The sequence below is a fragment of the Conger conger genome, chromosome 4 (genome assembly GCF_963514075.1).
Source record: "Conger conger chromosome 4, fConCon1.1, whole genome shotgun sequence".
NCBI classification, from domain to species: Eukaryota; Metazoa; Chordata; class Actinopteri; order Anguilliformes; family Congridae; genus Conger; species Conger conger.
Genome location: NC_083763.1, coordinates 57,985,201 through 58,003,260, shown reverse-complemented (window position 1 = coordinate 58,003,260; position 18,060 = coordinate 57,985,201). Strand labels below are relative to the sequence as shown.

General features: G+C 46.1%; 1 protein-coding gene across 1 annotated transcript in view; it reads left to right on the top strand.

Annotated features, from left to right (window-relative positions):
* faf1 (Fas (TNFRSF6) associated factor 1) overlaps positions 1-18,060 on the top strand; it is an 81,989-nt gene that overhangs the window by 21,337 nt on the left and 42,592 nt on the right. Inside the window, exons 5-8 of the mRNA XM_061239853.1 lie at positions 1,341-1,432; positions 1,724-1,815; positions 9,534-9,639; positions 17,091-17,177. Of these exons, the coding sequence (XP_061095837.1) occupies positions 1,341-1,432; positions 1,724-1,815; positions 9,534-9,639; positions 17,091-17,177 (377 nt within the window). The remainder of the gene's footprint in view (positions 1-1,340; positions 1,433-1,723; positions 1,816-9,533; positions 9,640-17,090; positions 17,178-18,060) is intronic.

Here is an 18,060-nt window from a genome sequence, read left to right as displayed (position 1 = left end):
GTGCGCTGAAAGACCCTAGAGGGAAGTACAGTTTCTACTGCCAGGAGATGCGCTCTCCTCTGAAGCGCATCGCCTGCGTCACAGCTGGGATACAGCGCCCGAATAGGATGAGCCACCCTGCAGCCTTTGGCTCACGCCAATTATAGTGCCAACCAGGTTACCAAATTAACTTTATTTATTTATTTTTGTATTATTATTATTTTTGCCTCCTTTTTTGCCCATGCCCCATGGGGGCATAGGATCCGTTTTTGAAGCCATTTTGCCCTGAGCCCTTGTTCATTTCGGACCCTGGTGCCAGCTATCCCTGTCTTTAGTTTAATGCAGGTACCGACAGTCGCTACGCTTGGTAGAAATAGTTTTATCACTCTAGTGTTGTTACAGGTGGAAGTATCAACTGCAGTGATGGAAAATACTGCAATTGGCTCTGAGCAAGATTGCTGCAATGACTTTTAAAAAATTTAGTTTAATGCGATTTAAATGGAATTTGAAGAAACTGCACCATTCTGGTGGGTGTCCTCTGTCCCTGATTGAAAGCATCACAGGGTGAGTGTGTGATGTTTTTAAGAAGGCTCACTGTAAATCCACTGCACTCATTGCATCTGCAAATGCAGTCAGTGAAAAACACTTTATTCCTAGAAATTATACCCTGTGGTCCTACCATCAGAGTTTGCAGCCAGATTAAAGAGGAGATTATTGTCCTTGTTTCTCAGAATGCTGCTTTCGGCTGAAATGTGGTTTTTCTCATGAACTGAAGAAGCATGTCACTTCTGGGTAACTTTTTGTTTGGTGCTGTTCAGCTTGTTGTTAACCACATTATTATAAACAGGTGTTGCTTTGGTTCTTTATAGCTATTATTGGAATCTTGATAACCAACCCAGTGAGCTTTGCAAGATTAAGATGCATTGTTGCCTGCTATGGGGGCCAGTCTACTTTTTAAAATATTGGTTGGCAGTTTTTTCCGTAACCTCGTTAAAAAAATCAGTTTTTAATTGGAACACTATTCCTGCTGAATCTTGTTCTGATTGGCATGTGTAGCTCTTCTTTATTAGCCAAGTTTGCAACTGGCCAGTGTAAGAAAATGCATCGATGAAGAGTTCCACAAGATGGCTGCAATAGCCAATATAAAATATTACGCCTCTAGTAATGAGATAAATGCAACTGTGTTGCTACAACGCTGCATATCCTTGGCATGGTACACCTGATGTTAAAATGAATCAAGGTTTTGAATGCAATACCTGCCTAGTCCTCTGCTGCCATCTTCAGGTAAATTGGGGAGGTGAACTGGGCAGCCTTGGGGGGAAGACTGGTTCATCTGTTTTGTGTGTGCTTTCACTCCACAGCGGAAATGAAGCAGATTCTGGAGACAGAGTTACAGGTCCCCGTGTCTAAGATGCAGCTCAAAGGCTGGAAGAGCGGAGATGTGTCTGACAGTGTGAGTTCTCTGTGTCTGACGGGTGTGAGTTCTGTGTGTCTGACGGTGTGAGTTTTGTGTGTCTGACAGTGTGAGTTCTGTGTGTCTGACGGTGTGAGTTTTGTGTGTCTGACAGTGTGAGTTCTGTGTGTCTGACAGTGTGAGTTCTGTGTGTCTGACAGTGTGAGTTCTGTGTGTCTGACGGTGTGAGTTTTGTGTGTCTGACGGTGTGAGTTTTGTGTGAGTTTTGGACGTGAGCTGTGTCAGTCACATAAACATAAATATGAATGTCATGTGATACTGTCTTTCCAGACTGTTCTGCGAAGTTTACACTTGCCCAAGAACAACAGCCTGTACGTCCTCACTCCAGACATCGCCCCCGCCGCCAGCACCAGTCAGAACAGGTCAGTGTGTCTCACCTCACCCCTCGGTGCCCGCGTCTCACACGGCCTACTGCACCATCCCCGTCCCTCTGTCAAAGGACAACACCGGCCATTTTCATTCCACACGTCCTGTGAAAATACCAAAACCCCAAATGTTTGTGTCCGACTCTGTCAGTACTCAGACATTTCCCTTCCCCATTTGGCAATAATTATGAAGCCATTCATTTCAGTTGTGGGCTGAAGTCATTAAATACAGCTCTGAGAGACATTTTCATTTTCAGTGCCGTGCATTGGCGTACATTCGAGGTAATGAATTGGCAAGCAGGGGGAATCCACGGCTCACATGCAGTGTAGCCACGGGCTGTGTTCTGGATGTTTGTGTAACTGAAAAATAGGCACGTTAGTATCCACAACAGCCTGCAGTTCCCAAGCAAGTGCAATGCCTTCCTTACTGTGAGTCTACCTTAATCACATTCACATTTAACTTTATAATGTTTTTAAAGTAAAAAGGACAAAATTCTGGTTCTTTATAATGATTAATTATGCTGATCAAAGCATAATTCATAATTTATGAGCATCAAAGAATAATTATGCTGAGTATGTCTGACGTTTTGACAACATTGGATTTCTATGACTACTGGTGTATTGTATTGGTTAGATGACATTACATTACATTAATGGCATTTGGGAGACGCTCTTATCCAGAGTGACTTACAGTTGATTAGACTAAGCAGGAGATAGTCCTCCCCTGGAGCAATGCAGGGTTAAGGGCCTTGCTCAAGGGACCAACTGCTGTGTGGATCTTATTGGGGCTACACCGGGGATCGAACCACCGACCTTGCATGTCCCAGTGCCATGTGCCTTAACCACTGATACTGGCTGCCCATGTAGATGGACAATATGTTTGCAGGCTAAATTCATCGAGAGTTGGACAGAAACATTATCGGGTTCGCTCTTTCGGATATGTTGACGATACTGAGAAATGAAAAGGACCGGTGTTGTCTTTTTAAGTAATGAAATGGACCCTAGTACAATGAGGCTCGGTTAGGTACAGGCTTGTGTTATGGATTATGATTTATTACAGAAGGCAGTGCTACGTGACTGCGATAGCTGGCTCTGAGCCCAGTCTTGCCCTCAACTACAAAACCACGGCCCTGCCACTTCAGTACCGTTTCCGATAGGGTGGCTTCAGGGACTTTCCATTAACTGTAAACTGTACCTCAAAAAAATACGTGCATACATTTATAGTCTCACGCTTATATCCTGTACTCGCTTTCCATTGCTCCTTGTAGCAGCCGTCATATTTTTGGACAGTTTCGTGTCTAGCTTATCAAATTGACAATTAAATATAGCGAACAGCAACCTGGACTTTCCTAATTAATGAATATGTTCAGACCCATTGTGGTGTTGCGCCACAATGCAATTTGTGCATTAACAGATTAAGTAAAATAGTGTAATTAAAATGGCCCCATCTGCCAACTTTGAAATAGAATGTATCTGGCTGGTTACAGGCTATTGGTCCCACCAGCAATTAAAGTGTGAGGTAAATGTTTGAGCTCCCCAAGCCCAGCTAACTGATTAAAACACTTGCAGCATGAAAGTGCAGTATATTGGCTATGTGTAAAATGTGAATGTGTTTTGCTGCTTATCACCAGCAGAGGGAGCATGGTGACGTCTAGACTAAAGACCATTGGGCACAGTGAGCTTCATGTTGGGGCTTTTTTTTGTATAAAACCTACATTTTGCGACAGAGCCCCAACAAGTTGAATGAAAAAGTGGCATAATGTTCATTTGTTGTTGGTAATGGGTACTGGTTCTTCCAGTGCATTTACTCCTGCCATTAAATAATCCATTTCTAACATTTCAAAAATATTTTTTGAAACCTTTGTTGCCAGAATGAGCACCAGGTGGCAGTGTGTGTTTATATGTATGCTATCTACGAAAATTCAGAGTCTTGAAGTAATAAATGTAGAATGACTACACATTGTTTGAAAGTATGATTTATTGGTTTGTGCATAAATCACTATAGTCGTGTGAATCTCTCCTGTGCATTTATGTCTTTGCTCCCACAGCAGTTTTATAGCAGTGTGGAATATTGACTGTTACTCTCTGTTCTCTGTAATTCTGTAGGAGGAATAAGTTTGCCATTTTTTTTTCAATCCATTTTGATATTTCAGTATTCAACTTTAACTAGAATTTGCCTTTAAACTATGTAGGGATATTTGGTTGTGCTTTCTTGGTTAGTTTGTCTTGGTTAGTTGCTTATGCCTTATGAATATTTATTACATGAGTAGAGCCATTGTAGTTAGTGTAAGGATGTTGTGCCTCATGTAGATTTGATGAATGAATGTTTTAGGGAACACTTTGGGTTGGGAAAGGACTACACCTTGGAAGAACAAGGGCACTAAATCTGTTGTGCTGCAGTTTGGGCAGTGCTTGGCCTAGCTGTTTACCTGACCTTCAGGTTTGAGGTAGGAACACAAACCAACGCATCAAAAACCGATGGGAAAAGGAGAAAATGAATGAAAGCAGAGCCGTATTGCCTTATTAACCGAAAGTGGGTTTAAATGCAGGCTGGGTCATTTCTAACAAGTTGGGATGTGTGGTGTCTAATTATGTGTGTTGATTAAGATGGCTGTGGAGCTCAGTGGGGAGCTGGGGTAATGCAGCCAAGCCCAGTGCTTCAGAGCGGGAGGAAGAGCCAGTGAACCCTCTCTGCACACGAGAAGGCCCTGTTCACTGAGTGGGAAAGTGTTTTTTTTTTAGTATTGCCGTAATTTAAGTTGTTTGCATACAGTGACTGGCACACGCGTCTTATTTAGACCTTAGCCCGGTATTTCAATTTGTGGACACGATGACGCTGAAGTAGGAATGAATAATTTTGGCGCTGTGCAACCTCGATTGAAAAAGACAGACTGAGATGTCTTCATTGCGTAAGGGTTTGGACCGTTTGCAGAGGAAAATAAGTTAAAAGTTCAGTGTGTGCAGTCATAGCGGTTGATGTGATTGAGTAAAAATAAATGAAGTGGAATGCATTTGTTTTGGTAAGGGCCTTCAGTCCGGGAGGGAATCTAAAGATCCCACCACAAGGAGCTTGAAGGGTGACGTGGTACTGTCAGGCAGCGCTGATCTGAAGATGTATGTATATATATATTTTTAAAAACATAGTGAATATTACATTGAACATGGTCAATCATTATGAAATGGGTTCATGAATCAACATTTTTTCCCACCGTATCAGCCATTGAAGCCAGTATGAAGTAGGCCTCGGTTTGCTTGCGTTAGGATGATAGCCAGTGAAGGTTTTACAGTGACACTCCTAATGGCCCTGCTCTCTGCTGTCTCTTTAAGCTGCATTATGCCCCATTTTATCAAAGTGCTATATATCTAATTTCCAGTGTTAGTGGCTCATTATCCCCAGTGAACTATCTGAGCCGAGTTGTGGGGAACAGGCACGGGTGTCTTGTGACCTTGTTGTCATCTCTGCTGCTGGATGGCAGTGACGGCGGCGACAGCTCTCGCGCTACACTGAGGTGGACCTCCCGCCGGGAGAGCAGGCCTACTGCTATCTGCGCTTAAAAATAACTGCCTCGCCGTTCTTAGAAAGCTCAAAAAAGCCCTCTTCCTGTGGTTTCGGATTGGGATATAAATATCAGCGGACAAAGAGCCTTGCCTGACGCTCACTGGGTCACTCCCAGGCATCTTCAGTCACGAGAAACATGGTGGAGGCATGTCCAGAGTACCTACTGTGTATTTGCGCTGCCAAACACAAATCTCATCATAGCTGCGTATTTATTACAAATGTATTTCTGTTTTTCTTGCAGCGCATGTCTTAATTTCCGTTGTAATTCATTAATAGTTATATTTTTAAAATAAATTTAATTCAACCTTATGTTCCCTAACAACTGTATGTGAACATTATATTAAAGGTTTTTCCATAAAAGCTGCAATGAAAATCTATAGGGTAGTCTGTACAGGGATCCAGATGTAGATATTATTCAAAGGAATATGCCAAGCTCAATTTTCTTAATGGGTGCTTATGGCTTGTTCACCCCAGTTTAAATATATGGGAATAATGCAGCCAAAAGGTGGCCAAATATGTAATTTTATAAAAATGTACTGGCCAGATTTTCAAACCTCAAGTACCTGAATGAAGGGCTGTTGTCGTCTGTGGGGGTTTTGAAGTTAACAGCAGGGGGTGAATTCTCATCTTTTTTCATCACAAATGCAAAACGTGCTTGTGATGTGAATCTCATCCAACAACTTCCTTCCCTCTCACATCCTGGTTCTGTGAGTGCAGGCTAAACAATCGGCCTGCTGCAAAAGTAGCTTCCCAATCTGCTCTAACACAGCAACCCCTCCCCAGTCTATCAGTGTACCGTTTGTCCTAAAGGTTTCAAGCTGGCTGGCGAAGAATAAGAAGTGATCATCCCAGATAAATGTCGTGAGAAAAGGCTATTTGTGGTCTTCCTCTCCGAGCTTCAGAAAGGGTTGGATGATGCCTCTCTAGATGCCAATCGGTGTACAGGACAGGTGTGCCTGGAGTGGGGAGATTTGTGTCTTACAATTTAAAATAGTGTTCTCATCACCATAATTAAATAATTGCATGGTCATTCTAGGAAGAATGCGGGTCTGTTTTGCATTTGGGTATTAGGATACCAGGTTTCTGCCAAGCAAGCTGTTTCTGCAGCTTTTCAGTGAGTTTTCTCCCGCTGGAAAGGAACATTGTAGTTACTATTTCAGCAGAATTTCAGCCCTGCTTCTATTCCTCAGGGCCGGCTGTGAATGAGGTCTTTTTGCTGTAATTGGGTGCAGTGTTTGAAAATGGGACAGAACTTAACAAATAAAAGCCACTGTTGGCAATTACCGCAGAGCGTATCTCCGCACACCTAAACCAAACAGACTAATCAAATTGTTCTCCACATCTCCGTGCCCACTCATTTTAATCCACTGTTTGATTATAAATAAATTGGAGGCTTTTGAGACTTTGTGAGAGTCCTCTTTCCAAGGTAGTTACAGAAATCCACTCTAAACCAAACTGTTTTTTTTTTTCCCCGTTCCTCCCCCAGTGTTGACTGAATCCTTATATAACAAGAAGGTATGCAGAAAGCCCTAATCTCTCGCATAAATAATGGAAGGTGATGAATAATTTAATATGTATAATCTATTTCTATTGCTTTCCGGATGTCTGTTGACTTAAGGTTATTTTAATTTGAACCCAGACTTTAAAATACAAATGACTCATTACACATTTGGTATTTATTTCAGCTTTTTTTTTTTTCTTTTCTTTTTTTTCTTCTTTTCACGCTCTCTCATCTCGCCCGAGTCTGTTATCTCCTCAGAGATACAGTTGGGGCTCTGTCGCAGATGCAGGCGGTCTGTTGGCAAACCGAGCACTGGAAACTATTAACAATTAATATGCTGATTAGTCTTGAGACAAAATAGCCGACCAAAGTGAGCCTGTTAATGGAAGGCGGCCATATTGCGATAAGCAGCACAGAAGTTGAGGCGAAAGCATAGTACGAAAGATAACGAGGTTAGAGCATACGCTTATCCATCAGGTTGACCTCTTCAGGCCATATGCTGAATATATATGGAGCAGGTTGCTGTAATACCAGGTTTGTAGCTGAACTGTGCATGGAAATGAGATATTTGTGCTATTTCTGGCAGCGGTAGTTTAATAGGTTTTGGCTCAGCTCTCTGCCTTGGGACACAGTGAGAGACAGGAGGCTTAGCTCAGAATGAAACCAATCTGTTGTGACTGCTCTGTTTTTCAAACGCTTTATTTTTTTATCTGTAAAGCGAAGTGACATTTTATAGCAAGCGCCACATGCCAATTTTAGTCCTGGGATAATTTAGCAGACCCAGGTGTTGTATAGGTTATATTGAATGACAGATTAATTTGGGAGACATTGCCCATTTAACAGGAGGTGAAGTCGTAGTGCAACTTCCAAGGCACAGAATTCACTGGAAGTCAATGGAGTTCTGCAGGTCTCAGGAAATGCTCATAGTAACAACGAAAATAACACGAATGTACACAGATTTCTGTTTAAATAATGAAATGGGAAAAAAAAAATTTCACCGTTTTTTTCTGCTTGAAAAACGTTGTCTGATTAAACCCCATTATCCCAAATGTCCATGCAAGTATATTTTTTACAGCTATCAGTTTTTAGAGAATACATGATTAAACGGGGTAACGGGCTAGTATATAGGATAAGAAATGGGATAATAATTCTCAGAATGAATGGTGTTCAACATATGAGTATGAACGTTGTTATGGTCTGGTGTATGACTACAGTATGATTGTCTTCTGCGGTAAGACTTTGAGCCAGGAAGTAATTTTCCTCGTCTTCAGCTGTTCTCTCACACTCTTTCGCATTTGGCTCCCGGTCCTCGGAAAACACATTGACAGATTGTTCTCTGTTTATAAATAGTGACCCTGTTGTCACAGACATCAAATGTAATTGTGTGACTCTAAGTTTTGCAATGAAGTACAGATTATCAAAGCTTTCCAACGCATACGTTTGAAGAACTTGGGAAAATTAACCTAAGAATTATGGTACAGGGAATAGCCAGGTTTTGAGTGCTTATGTCAGACCATGTATGAGAATAATTGGAGGGCAAAAGTCATTACTTCAGGGGCCAGATGCTTCCTTCCAATCCCAACGAATAATTACAAAAATGTGGACCCCCCCCCCCAGTAATTCTGCTGCATTGTGGGAACTTTCCACCCCCAAAAGGAAACATTTCTCATTGTGTGTACTCCAGACTCTCTGACAGCTTTCCTCCAATGATAACTTTAGCTCTTGCAGCCCTGTCTATTACCAACAGCTTGGATTGTGCACAAACAAATCATTTCAATTTCAGATCTCTATTCATGAGGCCCGGAACCCCCCACTCACCCGCCTCCGTCTCTCTCCTGTCACATCTGCATCGCCTTCAGCCCACACATTTCCAATTTTCCCTCTTAGCTACAACAAACACTACATTTACATATTGATTTCATAGTTTTAGTCAATGTAAATATGCTGTCATTACAGTAAATTTGGGCTTCTGTTAACATAAGCTTGTCCAAATCTCCTCAGCTTAAGGCAGCGATTGCATAATTAATGTGTGTAGTACATATTAATTCAGACTTTCTCCTTGCTCCTGTCTTTGATTAATTGACAGGGACTCAGTAGCTTTTCTCTCTCTGTGCGCTGAGAGAGGGGTATTTGCAGAGACCACCTCTTCACCTGAGCGTTCGCGTGTTGAGTCTCCTCGGCCGAAAACCCTTCTGCCAAGCGCAGAGCAGGGGCCCTGTACTTCCGGGTCATTCTCTTAATCCCCAAAAGTCGGGTTTGCGCTCTCCTCGCCGTCTCTAGCCTCTGTTCCACACCCGGCTCCCGTATTCCACCCGTTGCCATCTCCCGCCCCGTCTGTAGTGGTGCTGGAAAGCGCGAGTCCTAACAACGGATCAGTACCTGTCCCAGGAGGGCCGCCTGTGTCCGTGTCGCCGTGTGAAAGAGGGGTTGAAGCCTCCGGCCCGGGGCGCCTCACGCAGGCCAGGGGGCAGCGCGTGGCGTTTGGGCGTTGGGGCGTCGCGGGCGTGTCAGGACAGAGCCGGCCGGACCCCGGGGGAGCGTGCGGGGGGGGGGTTAGAGGACCTCGCTGCGGGGGACGGCGGTGGGACGAGTCGCAGCACGCTCACACCACTTGACTCTGACGCCTTGTTTTTCTCTTAATCTCTCCTCCGGCAGCGCTCTGCAGGAGTCCTTAAATCAGAACTACCTGCTCGTCATCAGCCACAGAGAGGCTCAGCGGGACTACAGCCTCAACTTCCCGGGAAGCAGAACCATCCAGGAGGTGAGCTGCGTGCCGGGCCCCCCCCGGGGATAAACCCCGCTTTTAGATACATTAGACCCATGCTGTGTAATCCCTCCACCTCACCTGTGAACGTTGGCCAGAAGCACCACTCATCTTTAATGAGGACAGCAAGCAAGTACCTGTTATTGTTTATTTACCAAGCCCTTCTGGAACAAGGCACTTGCTTCTGATTTTTATGTATGCATTTCATTTAATACATTTTTCCTATTACACCTTTTGTGGCTTTAGAAATACGTGTGTCCGACTAGTTCTGTGGTTTGAGTTAACCGGAGTGAAACATAATGCTAAAGAAGCCCTTGTCCGTGGTGTGTCTGTTTCCTCCAGCTTCCCTCCTCTCCCAGTGAGAGTCTGGCTAAAACAAATGCATTAGCCAGTTGTATGCAGTCAAAATCAAATGGTTATCTTCTTCCACACTGTACACAGAGGATCGTTTCTCATTTGCTTTAAGCCCTTTCTTCAGATGTTTGATTCCTCTGTTTTGCTTTCAAAAAAATAAAAAATAAAAATGCACTTCATCACCGTTGACTTGGTTTGTAACATAATGACATGGCAGTGTGGATGGGTTGAGGACATGTCGCGGTTATATAACGGTATAATGTGCCCACGTCCGTGAGACACTCATACAACACGCCTCCTTCAGCACACAGCGGGCAGGCCACGGGGGAGCTTGTGTTGCAAGGTATTCCTTCCCTCTGTCACTTCCATCTTGTGGATTATCTGTCAGGCACACAGAGCCACAGGCTTCTAAATGGCCCAAATGCTGTTTGATCTGAAGACAAATTGGCATTTGCAGGAAGCATTGAGAGCGATGTGGAGTGGGCCAGGGCGGGAGGGGGCACTTAATTTCTCCTGCTGAATTTAAAGACTGGATTTGGGAGCGGATGAAATATTCATAGATGCCGGGGACACAGGCGGCCTGTTTGCCCTGCATTTATTACTGTGTCTGCTGTAGCCCGGTCTTACCCAGGCCGTTTGGGCCTGAGACCCAAGCAAACAGCCCTTATTTGACGGCAGCAAGCTGTCACTCCTCTGCAGCCCTAATGTACTGTCTCCACTCTTTCATCCCAGGGCAGATGCTCTCCAGTCACTGTCTCTAAACACTGTCAGATTTTTGATTAAAACTTGGGTTGGGGTGCAGTGCAGAGAAGGCCGCTTTGCTGCTAGCCCGAGACCCCGGTCCTCTCCCCCACTCTGTCGCCGGTACCGTATGCGGGCGGACACAAAATGGCCTCATTAATTATTCACAGCAGGTAGTCTGGTCCATGTTAAGTGTAACAAGCTCCCCATGGATTGACAGCAGTGCATTTGCTGTGAGGGTTAAAGTGGGGTCACATGTCTTATGAACAGGCCAGGGAATCGCATAGCCATCGCCTCCAATTTATTTTATTGTCCGTTGTGCTGAAAACTCTGAAAGGGTGGAGCTTTTAAGTTTAACATGATGAATGCTGTACATCAGTTTTGTGGTGCAGCAGGACTGTGCTTCATCAGGTTTTGGTGAATTCTGATTGGAGATGTTCCTTGAGAGCAAGTATGAGGGACAGCCATTGATAGCCAGAGACGATGTCGTTATAGACGGGCACTGCTAATAGCTGCTTAAACTGACTCGACCGTGTACATATTAGACAAAATGTGGGCAGTCAAATGCATTATAGGTCTATGCAGAGTAATTGTTATATATTTCTTGCATTTTTTGAGGAGCGGTTCTGTTCTCAGGCACCGTTTCCTCACACGGGGCGGTTATCTCATGTCAGTTATTGTTCGTGCGGTCCATAACCGGAGCCTGCGGCCCGTTCCGGTCCACGTACCGCGCTGGAAATCCCCCCTCTCAGGCCGGGGGCTCTGATTGGCTGCGTGGCTCTGTCAGGACGATGGCGGTGACCATTACTGTAATCAGCGTACTTGACGGGTTTGTAATGGTGCTAATTGAAGAGATTAATGCGCCAGCAGTGGAGCGGAGGTGGCCTCTCCCCTACCCAAGCAGATGGTTTTGATGAGCGCCTACTGTGATCCTTAAGTGTTTCTGCTGGGATTACAAAAACCGGGGAGGGGTCCCTGTCGTGAACAGGGGCCAGGAGCGCTGGAGGGGTGGGGGGTGGGCTGGTGGGGTGTGTGGGGACAAAGAGGAATCAAACAGGCCCCAATGTCCTCATGCGTGCTCGACTTAAGGCATTCTGTCCCCCCCCGTCCCCCCCCCCCCACCAAAATGAGAAAACCAGCCCCTGTCCTTATGCTGCGTCCCACAGGACTCAGCGCGTTGTGCACGTGTTTACGTGTGCGTACATGCCTGTGTGCGTGTTCATACCGTACGTGTGTGCACGAGGTCCTTATCACTGCTTTTCGGCTGCTAATTTGATTTGCCACTATTTTTTATTTTGTATCAAATGTGAGAAATGCAGTTCAAAGGATAAGCGCAGGAACATTTTTTCGCCTTTTGTAGGTGGTGGTGAAAAGATTGTGGAAGGCCCAAAAAGAAGTGCAACATAAAGAAGCGGGGCATGTTTAAAGTGCGGCCATTTTAAAGCGCTCCCATTGAGCCCCAGTGTGCCCGCGGCCACGTACGACGGCCAGGCAGAGCGCCCCCCCACCTCCCCCCCCCCCTCCTTTTGTCTTAGCGGCAGATCAGCCACTGCTTTCTGCCTGTGCATATCAATGGCGGGAGCCCTGGCCCGTTGTTTGTCTTTGCCAAAGGCTCTGGCTCTGCCTCCCGGCTCCCAGGGAACGGCTGTCCGCTCCCCGCTCCCCTCGCTCCCGCTCCCCGGCCCCACCACTTTGGTCCGGATTGGCATTCCCAGTCGGGATTGGCGTTCCCAGTCGGAATCGCGGGGGTACGCTTAAGCTGCAGAGCAAATGTTTGCCAGGAAAGTGGCGGGTAGAATAGGGCCGGCCGATGGGGGCCGGCTCGTCCGTGACCAGACGAGCCGTCCGGGGGATTTCTCCCGTCCCCCTGCGTTTCTCACCCTGCAGCTGGAGAGATGAACGGCAGACAACAACACACAAAAAAAGAAAGAAAGAAAAGGGAGGAGAGATGGAGAGAGAGTGAGAGAGAGGGAGAGAGCGAAAAAAGGCATCTGCTGCTGGTAAGGTTGTGACTGTTTAACGGCAACCTTTTCTCTTCTTTGATTTTAGCCCTGCCAAGGATTACTGGGCATCTGGAAAGACAGAGTCATTAATGCGTCCAGCTTATGTCCTTGTAGTCCGTGCCACATAGAGTGTTTGTGCGTCGAGCTCTCTGCGAGAGGCAGGCCTCTCCTCCATGCTTTGGGAAAAGTGTTTTAAGTCTAGCATTCAAGTTCGACTACTGAGACATCGTCTTAATTCCTGGTACATTAAGCAGGGCTTGATGTCATGGATTTTGAATTTTAAACAACCTTTAAAATAATTTATTTCAATTAATGAAATTTTTTCCAACATATTATCCTCTGCCGTATTAGAAATTGCTTGTCATAATATACCAGTCTGAATGGGATTCTGAGTCTGTTCTTGCTGTTACAGATATGCATAAATGTTCTGGGGTGTAGAAGGTGCTTGCCTGCCTGGACTCCGGTCCAGTGTGTGTACTTCCCTCTGTCCAACAGGGGGCAGCATGACATAGCTGCCGTTTATTTTCTTTCTTGAATTGAGAGGTATATTCTGTATTAACCACCTTGTGCCTCTTGAAGTGGGGAGAATTTTGCCGTTGAGTTGGAAAATGAATGTTTTAGAAATGTATATGATGTATACTTACTGTGGCAGTAACCTCGGAAGTAAAGTATAGGAACTCGGCCATCAACCCCTCTCAAGTAGCCCTGAACAGAGTAATACTGTTTGGTTTTCAGTCTTTTGACATTTCTCAAATTCGTAATTCTGAAAGAGATGGAAAGCACAACGTTAAAGCGGAGGCGATATCTGATTTCAATGCAAATGCCTCGGGGTTTCAGTCGAACACCAGACTCTTCTTGTAAACTGGAGGATCTTCAACTGTTCATTATCGCAGATTAGGCCTTGTTTTTGAGCTGATTATATAACTGCTCGAGATGAAGGACGGTTTGAAGAAAACAATGGTGTGCGTTGCCGCAGATTATATCGGGTTTCCTTGAAGTTTGTGCTGGTTATGGTGAGGTTTTCATAATATTTAACGATTATGGTTTTTCGTGAAACTTTTGTCCTTTCCCCTTGTTCTCGTTCTCTTCAGTCCGTGGTGTTTGTTTGGCGCTGGCCCACGTTAATTAGACACTCTGCAACAGGCAGTATTTTTAGGGCTGAGATGGGATCGGAGCATCATAAAATGTTAATGTGGATTTTATTTTGACAGATTCCTATAATAAGCGGATCCCTGTCCTCTCTCTCTCCTGATGAAGGGGATAATGACAGGACACGGCCCATGAGAGTATATGGGCGCTCATTACCCATTCATAATTCATGCTGCGTTCCGGGTCCCTGCGGATTATGTTTGTGGAGAGTCTTGTCACTTAAAGCTTAGGTTATATATTTAGCTGTTAACTTGGGGACTTCAAATATGATTATTTTACAGACAATACCTGCTTTGCATTCCGACAAATGTCACAGAATGAATCTGGAAATTTGATGGTACATTTCTGTGGCTTGGTAGACCCTGGTGGAACCAAGGCCTGGTGTTTAGTTCTGCAGAAATGAAGACTTGCTGTTATAAAGGTTTACCAGCGGACCACCCTATGCTCTCCAGCCTGGTAATTCTCCGGAGTTTAATTATAAAATGCGGTGAAAGAAGGGATGTTGGTGGGAATGGGCGGCACTGAATTGGTGAACCTCCGGCGATGGGGGTGAAGGAGCCGGCAGCTTCTAGGAGGACCTCTGCCTGCCATTCGCTTCTTGTTTCTCTGGGGGTGCCATGACCTTTGACCCCCGGCTCTTCATTACAGACGGGCGCTAGTGTTTACGGCTGCCGAACGGTCAGCTTTCTGCGGCGAAATCCCTGTAGCCATCTGGTCAAACACAGATATTACACTCTGTAATAACATTGGGCACCTCGGCTGACCCCCGCTCACTTCATAAAGGCAGTGTGCGTGTGTGTGTATGCGTGTGTGTATGCGTGTGTGTATGCGTGTGTGTGTGCGTGCCCGTGTGTGCGTGCGTGTCTGTGTGCCCGTGTGCATGCGTGTCTGTGTGTGAGAGAGAAATACAGAAGGATGCGCTCTAGCTTTAGACGGGAGAAACAAGGAATCGATATGAGTCTAATGTCCCGCATTCCCCCGCAGTCAGGATGTGTCAGCCCTGACCGAGCCCTTCAGCCTCCTTCCACTGGGGCCCTCTCCCCACCTGCTGGACACAAACACAGCATTATAACACACTTTTATTGCAGAGTCGGCCTTTGTTATGGAACAGTGGGGAAGAATTGGGTTTTGCTGAACTGCTGTACTCTCAGAAAGCTTGACCCAAGCGGCTTCCAGGAGGCACATCTAACTAAAGCCGCTGCCTTCGGTGCGGTCCGGTGCGGTGCGGTGCGGTCCGGTCCGGTCCACAATCACACTCTTACCATGCCAGTGCTGGCTGTTCATGCAGCATGTAAAGCATAAATGGCCATAGCCTTGCCCAGGGGTGCAGGGTTCCGGTGAGTGGGGCATTGCCCAGCTCACTGCTCTGCAGTAGGGAATGGCGATCCTGTGCTATTGGTGTAAGCTACTGGCTCCTCTGCCAGAATAAGAGGTGCGATAACTGCTGGTAAATTTTGTAGCGAAAACAAGCAGTTGAGGACTGGTGTATGCCCTCATTGTTCCCTAGAGGATGCCCTATTTGCATTAACAAGCTTAGAAATACCGAAAAATATAGATAGAAATGCGCTGTTGCTCCAAAAAAGTCAATCGATTGAGCTTCCTCATTGTCCTCATTGTAATAGTCAAACCGCCTGATGCGGGTGGCTGTGTAGATGGAACCGTTCGCCGCTCTGCTGAAATGGCTGTTTATTTACACTGTGTTTGTAATGTTTGTAATCTGTAGATTAGCGCCGGGGCTTTAGCTGTAATAAAAGTGCGGTGCACGGGGTGACCTCCTCGGCCCAGTGTTCCGCTGATACCTGGAGCAGATCCGCTGAGCCCCGGGGGCACACACACCCAGCCTGCCGTGTTTGGTGTTTGGTCTGCAGTCAGGAGTGAGCGCTTCACTGCTGCTTCCCCTGTTTTAGCAGCTCATCCTCGCACTGGCGGTCCCCCGAACTCTCCGCTGCTCCGCAGCTGTGCCAATACCCTGCGGCTCTGGCCTCTTTGTGCCCCGCGGGGCTGTTTTGTCTGGGAGGGACGCGGAGGGGAGATTTTCGGGCGAGAGGGAAACGGTCACCCGATAAGCTGGCTCTATGGAGACTGTTCCTGTTTGGTTGTGTTTTAGGGTCCAGGCCGGCCTCGGTTGAACTGGAAGGCTTTCATCGCTGTTGGAAGGCCGTTACTGCAGTAGGCGGTGGAACACGGGTTCAGGGCCGGGTCGAAATGGCCTGAGAACCATGCTACCACGAGTCGCTCTACGCATGTCTTTCAGCTGCACGGGGGAGTCAGGTCCAGCTCTCCCCGCTTGTCTCTGTTTTTGTATCTTTCTCTTAAGTTCCTACCGTTCGTGGTCATGGTTCCTCGGCGGAGGCCCAGGGCCCATGTTCTCCCCTCGGCGTGTCGGAGGGGGGATTTGCCAGTGTGTTGAGGGAGATTTGGGGCACAATGGCCCGTTTGCTCTGCGTCAGTATCCCCCCCCCCCCCCGCGGGGTAGCGCATTCTGCGGGGGTAATGCGCTAGAACCGGAGCGGTGGCGGGCCCGGGCCACGCTGGCTTTGATCACCCCGGCCCTGCGCACATCAGCCTGGCGTTGTGTTTTAAACCAACAGGGCGAGGCCCAGGGCCGCGGGGCTGGAGGCTGGGCGGACGCTTTAAAAGCACGCTGTGTTATTAAGTGCAGATACACGGCGCCTGAATGGGAGAAGAGAAATACTGTTCATTTCAGAGCGTGGGGCTGTTGTTTCTGGGCATTAAGTGTGGCATCCGTGGAATGCAAATAACACAGGGCTCCTTTTCTACCCCTCTCTCCCCCCCCCCCCCCCCCCCCGTGCCCTCTACCACTCTGCTCTTATTGGCTGCCTGCTAGAGAACTCCTAATTGTCTCCGCACCCTGGTGCAGCTTCTGATTTTTATTTTTTTAACATTTTTATTTTTGTACCGAACCGCTGAAGTGTAGAGGTCACTCAGGCTAGGATCCATCTTTATTGTGTCTGAAAGCTACTGTTGTGACTGTCTGCTGTTTGTTATTTGGTTTTGTTTGGCCATTTATTTTTTTACTGAAGAGACTTTTTTTTTTTTTTTTTTAGATGGAAACAAATATAAATCTTTTGGTGCTCAGCTGCAATCCTCTTGTTGACAGGCTGTGATGAAAAAATAAATTGTTATTCTGTCGTGTTATATACCTCACACTGAAGCGTTTTCATTTTCCTGTCTCCCCAGGTGAAACGGAACATATCGGACCTGACAAATATTCCCGTGCGGCACCAGCAGTGGGAGGGCTGGCCTGCTTCTGCCAGCGACGATTCGGTGAGGGACAATGACATAAAGCACGGCAAACAAATCACTTTACCAGGGAGCTCTCCGCTGAGCTTTATCTGTTAGCCAAATCACATGTTCACATTAACAGGGCTGACCTCCGCCTCTGCAAACAATGCCTACCTCGATGGTAATGTTTCTAATTCAGCCTACATAACTTGATATAGTTTTGAATGGTTCGGTTTTATCCTGTTTCAGTGTCAAAGCGTTTCGAGTGCCAGGTTTTGGAAATGCTTCGCTCCCTGTAGGCTAATGGACCGGAATGCTATTTTTAATTTCTCCTCTTTTCTGAGAGCTGTGCGCACGCAGCTGTACAGACACGATACTAATGAAAACAGTCTGTTCAGCCTTACTCCGAGGAGAACGTGTTTATTTAGACTGCAAATCACAGAACCGAAAACCTTTCTGCGGATTTTATACGAAGGAAGGTCACGACACAGATGGTTAAAAAAAAGAATGAGTTTCTCTTGTCAGATGGAGCATCTTGTAATTGTTATTCTTTGTATTATATATTATCTTTTTGGCACTGAAACACCCTTGTGTGGTGAAACGATCTACGCTTTGGACTGTGCACAGAAATCCCAGTTGCATTGATGGAGAATTCAGAGGTGCTGTACAAAGATGAGGGGCATTCGCTGCTCTATGCTACAGTATGGTATGCTCCAAGATGCTAAATTGCAAATTGATGTTGGAAATGAAATCCCTTCTTGTTCCCAGTTTCCCTGCAGACCTGACATGACAGACATGATCTGCACAAACAATATGAAACCATCACTTAGCCTCTTTATTATAAGCAATATTCAGCAGTGGAAGATGATTAGAGCGTCTTTCCGGAAAGTTCATGATGCCATTTGCATTCCACCCAGGTGGTAAC